The sequence below is a fragment of the Myotis brandtii genome, unplaced genomic scaffold (assembly GCF_000412655.1).
Source record: "Myotis brandtii unplaced genomic scaffold, ASM41265v1 scaffold668, whole genome shotgun sequence".
Lineage (NCBI taxonomy): Eukaryota > Metazoa > Chordata > Mammalia > Chiroptera > Vespertilionidae > Myotis > Myotis brandtii.
The window spans coordinates 2,582,499-2,588,890 of NW_005370597.1; the positions used below are offsets into that span (position 1 = coordinate 2,582,499).

General features: G+C 54.5%; 1 protein-coding gene across 1 annotated transcript in view; it reads left to right on the plus strand.

Moving 5' to 3' along the window:
* Positions 1-3,037: 3,037 nt before the first annotated feature.
* Positions 3,038-6,392, plus strand: part of SLC4A9 (solute carrier family 4, sodium bicarbonate cotransporter, member 9) — a 13,390-nt gene continuing 10,035 nt past the window's right edge. Inside the window, exons 1-8 of the mRNA XM_014529025.1 lie at positions 3,038-3,463; positions 3,930-4,090; positions 4,377-4,490; positions 4,921-4,976; positions 5,116-5,273; positions 5,536-5,623; positions 5,933-6,087; positions 6,321-6,392. Coding sequence (XP_014384511.1) covers positions 3,183-3,463; positions 3,930-4,090; positions 4,377-4,490; positions 4,921-4,976; positions 5,116-5,273; positions 5,536-5,623; positions 5,933-6,087; positions 6,321-6,392 — 1,085 coding nt within the window. The 5' untranslated portion in view covers positions 3,038-3,182. The remainder of the gene's footprint in view (positions 3,464-3,929; positions 4,091-4,376; positions 4,491-4,920; positions 4,977-5,115; positions 5,274-5,535; positions 5,624-5,932; positions 6,088-6,320) is intronic.

Consider the following 6,392-nt stretch of genomic DNA (forward strand, 5'->3'; position numbering starts at 1 on the left):
AAATCTGAATAAGACCTGTAGTCTAGTTAACAGAATTGTACCAATGTCATTTTCCTGGGTTTGATATTGTGCTATCCTTATGTATGATGGGGGAGGCTGGATGAAAAGTACCAGCTGGAGACTTCTCTGTACTTTTTTTTTTTTGCATTTCAGTGTATGATATTTTCTTTCTTCGTCACTCTATGTACAAGGTCTATTTTATGTGCATTATTTCATTCAATACAGCCTATGAGGTAAGTACTTTTATTATTCCTCTTTTGCTGATAAGAAAACTCAGGAAGGGCTTTGCTCAAGGATACCCAATAAGTCTGTGACTGAGCCAGGATGAGGCCCCAGTCTTAAAACTCCTGGGTCAGGCTATTTTCCGGTGCCCATACCCAGGTCTGCTTGCCCACACAGCACACCTTCCCTGCCTGGGAGACTGCTGGTGCCCACAGACAGACTTTGGGTTCCTCCTTGCATCCCTCACCAACCTCCCCATCTCAGGGCACTCAGGGCACTCAGGGCCCTCGAAGTGGAAGAGGGATCTGGGGAGAGTGGAGGCATGGTGGCCCTCTACCCACAGGCATTCTTGGGAGCCAGGGTAGTTGGGGCCATAGAGAGGGCAAAAACAGACCATCTGAACTCTGGCAAGAGTAGGGGGGTGGGAAGGGAGGGGGTATGTGTGAGGGGGTATTCACACCAAGCCCATGCTCCTGTCCCCCTCAGACTTCCTTGAGTCGCCCCTGAGCTTGGGGCACATTCCTGAAGGGGGTGGTCACAGGATTCCAGGCCCTCTCAGGCCCTAAACCAGTTTCTATTCCTCCTGAGACTGAAACCAACTCCCCCCTCAGACTCAGCACCCTGTCCCCAACTGGTAATAATCATAGTGACTCACTCCTCTAATTCTTGCCCTGTGAGCTCCTTGGACTTGGGGCAAATCTCTCCAAGTCCAGACTGGGGTTGGTGGGGAGGGCTAACGTGAGTCCCATTTCTCAGGGAGGAGATGGGTCCCAGGTATCTAGTGGGGGTTTTGCCCACATTCAGTTGAGCCTGCTCAGCTCGCTCTCCCCATCCGTTGCGCTCCCACAACACCCCATCCCATCAGGTCAGTCAGCTGTGGGCCAGGATCCCTGGAGGCCCAGGACCCTTCCCTTGTCCTCTCCCCTTCTCCGCCCCCCCTCCTCCCCCGCACGCCAAACACCAACCCCCACCCTACGGATCCGGTCCGCGGGGAGTAGCGCCCTCGTGTGGCCTCCAAGAGAAACGCATCTCATTCCCCAGCCCCACCCTTTCTATGCGCTCATTGAACAAAGTATTTATTGAGGGCCAGCCACTAGGTGCTCTAGGGGTAGCGGTAGAGATTATAGATAAAATACCTGCTCTGTGGATGGTACAGTCCAGTGTGTGTGTTGAGGGGCAGGCAATAAACGATAAACAAATAAATAACCGGGGCAGTTATTACAGTGGTAACTGCTAGGAAGAAAATAAAACAGAAATGTGAAGAGTGACTCAAGAGGAAAACTCAGGACAGGATGGAAAAGTAAAGTTTCCTTGAATAGATACCATCTGAGATGAGACTCAGATGACAGGGATCCAGTCATGTGAGGGTTTGGGGGAAAGCTTTCCTTGCAGAGAAAAGAGCTATGCAAAGGCCCTCAGGCAGGCACAGGCTTTGCAAAACAAACAAAGGCCAGTGTGGTTGGAAAGCAGAGAGCAAAGGGAGCGTGGTATGAGATATGGCCAGGAAGGTGGGCTGGGGCCAGACTATAGAACTTGTAGGCCATGACAGACTTTAATTCTTCTAGGAGTAATGGGAATGTATTGGGTGAGTTTTGAGCACAAGACTAATGTGGCTAGATTGACTTTTGAAAGGACCCCTATGGCTGCTGTGTATAAAATGGACTTTAGGCCCTAGCTGGTTTGGCTCAGTGGATAGAGTGTCGGCCTGCGGACTGAAGGGTCCCAGGTTCGATTCCGGTCAAGGGCACAGGCCCGGGTAGGAGGCTCAATACCCAGTGGGGGGCTTGCAGGAAGCAGCCGCTCAATGATTCGTTCTCATAATTGATGTTTCTATCTCTCTCTTCCTCTCTGAAATCAATAAAAATACATTAGCCCTGACTGGTTTGGCTCAGTGGATAGAGCGTCGGCCTGCGGACTGGGGGGGGGCCCAGGTTTGATTCCGGTCAGGGGCATGTGCCTTGGTTGCGGGCACATCCCCAGTGGGGGGTGTGCAGGAGGCGGCTGGTCGATGTTTCTCTCTCATCGATGTTTCTAGCTCTCTATCTCTCTCCCTTCCTCTCTGTAAAAAATCAATAAAATATATTTTAAAAAATACATTAAAAAAAGAAAATGGACTTTGGGCAAGGAAGAAAGAGTGGGAGCAGGGAGATTATTGCAAGAGATTAGAAAGCTATTAAAATAATTCAGGGGAGAAATGTTAGCAGCTTGGATCAGGGGAGTAGTGTTGGAGATGGGCGATGTGGTTGGATGCTGGGCCTGAAGGTAGAGCCAACAAAACTTGACAATATCCCACATTCTCCTTTGCTCATTCAGCTCCAGGAACACCTTCAAACACACACACACCCTAGCTGGCTCCTCCATCTTCACCGGGGGGTTCAGTTATCAGGGCAGACCCCAAGGACATAGTTAAATTGTGGAGTATCCAGGTGTTGTTTGACAAAAGAATGTAAGACTCAGCTGCTATGTTCTTCATGAACTGCTTCCACTTTCCACCATTAGCCCACTTAATGGGCAGGGCCTCTACCTGCTCTTTCCTTTTCCCTGCCTGGCTTCTATAGACCCAGTTATTAGTTAGGTCTCTGTTTGTCCTATTGAGTGCCCTCAGGGTGTGTTGGTGACAACCAAAACAGTTCTGAGCATTTGGTGTTTTTATTTGATACAAAATAGGGGGCAGCATAATCTGGCCCTGTCAATTCTCAGACCCAGGCCAACAATTTACTCCTATTTATTTACACAAAATACTGTGAGGTCAGACATGATCCCACAAAAAATGCACACAATACTTTTGGCCCCAGCTAGGACGTTTCTGGAGAGCCTGGGAGAGTTCAGGCTACCCTTGCAAACACTCTCAGGCCAGTCAGGGATGGGGAAAGCAAGCAGGGGAGGAGGCAACCCGGTTGGCTCTGGAGTCAGCAGGCCTTGCTGTGTTTGTATTGTGTTGCTTGGGGGGTACATTATAAATGCAGCCAGTCCAGGGGCTCCTGGACTCAGAACCCCAGACTGTACCAGTTCCAAAAGGCTGCGCAAGCCTCGTCGAGATGAAGCTGCCGGGCCAGGAGGAGTTTGATGTCTACAGTGCTCATGAAAATGTGCCCACAGGAGAGCTGGGCAGCGGCCCAGGCTCTGGCCCCGGCCCTGATGGCTCCTCAGGCACTGGGGTACCCAAGGACCCTCTGCTCTTCATTCAGCTGAATGAGCTGCTGGGCTGGCCCCAGGCGCTAGAGTGGAGAGAGACAGGCAGGTGAGTGAAACCCAGGCCAGTTTTATGGGGTCCTCCCCGTCCTCAGCTGGGGCCTCCTCCATGACCCCAGCTCTTCATGTAGGGGGTGTTCTTACCCCCAATCAGAAGTTCCTCTCTGTCCACATGTCAGGTCCCCACCTTCTCTGATGCTCAGCTTCTCCGAAGTCTAGTTTTGAGTTTCCCAAACCCCAGATGAGAGGTGACTGCGAACGGAGGGCATACTCTGCACCACTGGGGTCACGTCTCCCTCGTCCCAGGTCCCCACCCTCTCTGATGCTCAGCTTCTCCTCGGTCTAGTTTTGAGTTTCCCAAGACCCCAGATGAGAGGTGACTGCGAACGGAAGGCATACTCTGCACCACTGGGGTCACGTCTCCCTCGTCAGTTTACCTTCCTTGGCTCCCCTGTGTCCCCACCTGGACCTGGAGAGGTGCCCCCAGTAACACTGTCCACCCTTCTCCACGGCAGGTGGGTGCTGTTTGAAGAGAAGCTGGAGATGGGTGGGGGCCGGTGGAGTGCCCCCCATGTGCCCACCCTGGCGCTGCCCAGCCTGCAGAAGCTCCGCAGCCTTCTCATGGAGGGCCTTGTCCTGCTGGACTGCCCAGCTCAGAGCCTCCTGGAGCTCGTGGGTACGCTGGGACCCTCTGTAGGGAGGGCCTGGGTAGCCATGCCACCATTTCCCTCAGATTTCCCCCAAAAGTATTGGAATTTTCCAGGGCCCACCACACCCACCTTAGGGATTATCCATCCCTGTCACAAGGAGGAGATGGAAGAGCAGAGTGAAGGAGAAGTTCCCTGGCTCCTCCATTCCCTGAGACTCCCAGGAGGGAAATGACCTGGGCAGAGGGGACAGGGGAAGAATTGGGGGGCAGGGAGCTCTCAGGAAAGGGCTGGAGCCCCACCTCTGCTCCCCAGAGCAGGTGACCAGAGTGGAGTCGCTGAGCCCGGAGCTGAGAGGGCAGCTGCAGTCCTTGTTGCTGCAGAGACCGCAGCACCTCATCCAGACCACACGCACCAGGCCCTGCTGGGGTAAGAGGCCCATCCCTGGGCCCAGAACCAAAAATCCTCGGGTGGGAGGGTCCCAGATCCCCCCTGCACCTTCCTGGACCAGAAGTGGCCTAGCCTCGGCTTAGACCTCCACCCTCCACCCAGGACTCATGGGCGAGAGGGAGCGGGAATAATGATGAGGGGAGAACGGAGGGGCTAGAATCATAACAGCCAGAGCTTTGTGAAAGGGTGTTCTTGGTAGGCACTGCACTGGGAGCTTCTCATTTAATATTTACAAGCACCCTTTCGGTAGTACCACAATAATGTCCATTTTCGTGATGAGAAAACGGAGGCTCAGAGGGGGGAAGGATGTGCTCTTTTTCAGAGCTTGTCAGTGGAGCTGGTCAGGGAGTCCTGGCGGGTCCATTCCCAAAGCCGATGCCCTTAATCACTGCAAAATCTTGTTTTAAAGGGTCTGCCCGTCCAAGAGAGGCTTCCCGCGATGAGGAAGCCCTCCTGAAAGAACAGGTTTGCCGCCCTTCCTGGGGCAGGGCTGGGACGGGGGGCGGGGGTTAACAGGGGCCCACCCTCCATTGGACTCCTCATCAGCCACCATCCCCTCCCCAAAGAAGCTCTCATCCTCTGTGTCTCCCTGAACCCCCATCAGCGTCTGAACTCCCTGAGACAGAAGCTGCCTCCAGGGGCTGAGGCTGGGGCTGTTCTGGCAGGAGAGCTGGGCTTCCTGGCACAGCCACTGGGGGCCTTTGTGCGACTGCGGGATCCAGTGGTGCTGGGGCCCATTACTGAGGTGCCCCTCCCCAGCAGGTGAGGCTGCGGAGTAGGAGTGAGGGATCCTGGAGCCCAGAGAAGGGCCGTTACTGGGGAGGGGATTGCGAGATCTCTGGTCCAGTTCTCTTGGGGTGTGTGGGGGATGGTGCTCAGGGCCTGGGGAGGGGTTAGTGGTCAGGGCAGCAAAGTGGGTGTGCACATAAGTGTGTGTATGGGGGCTGGTAGGGAGGTCAGAAGTCAGGACTGCCCCATGGCATGTTAGCCTCTGACCCTCCCTGGGGCTTGGCTCCTTCCTCAGATTTTTCTGCCTCCTCCTCGGTCCCCCCACACTGGGAAGGAGCTACCATGAAATGGGCCGAGCGATGGCGGTCCTCCTCAGTGACCCGGTGAGCTGGGCAGGCCTGTGTGTGTATGTGTGTACGTGTGTGTGTGGACTCTGTATGTATTAAGTACAGCAATGAGGCAGAGAGTGGCTTTGTGTGTGTGTGAGCACGGGGACTGGAGTTTCCTTGGCTACCACTGTCGCCCCCTTACCTAGCACAGTAGGCACCCCGCAGATACTGAAAGCCTGCATTAGCGGACGAATGCTTGAATGACTGGTCTGCCTATGTGACTCGTGTGTCTAGTTTTGAGACTGTGAAAATGGATGTGAGAACTCAGATATGCATTTGCTGCCACTCTGTGCCTGTCCCCAGCAATTCCAGTGGTCAGTTCGACGGGCCTGCAACCTTTATGACCTTCTGGCAGCCCTGGATGCCTTCCTGGAGGAGGTGACAGTGCTCCCCCCAGGCCGATGGGACCCCACAGCCCGGATTCCCCCGCCTAAATGTCTGCCCTCTCAACACAAAAGGTATCTGGGGTAACCATCCCATATAGATCCTCTCTCCCCCCAGTCTTGGGTCCAGTTCCTCTGTTGAGGAGGGGAGGGGATTCCAGGAAAGGAACAGGGACTTACTTACCTTGGAATTTGGAGGCTGCCCGCAGGGATACGAGCAGCCACCAGGGGGCAGGGCGCCATGAACTTGGCTCCCAGTCGGCGGCTAGTTGGAGATCCTCAGTCACCTGGGTTCCCCTTCCCTTCAGGCTCCCCTTGCAAATGCAGGAGGTCAAGGGCCCCTCTGCCCGGCGTGGGTCTCCGGCCGAGGACAGGCACGG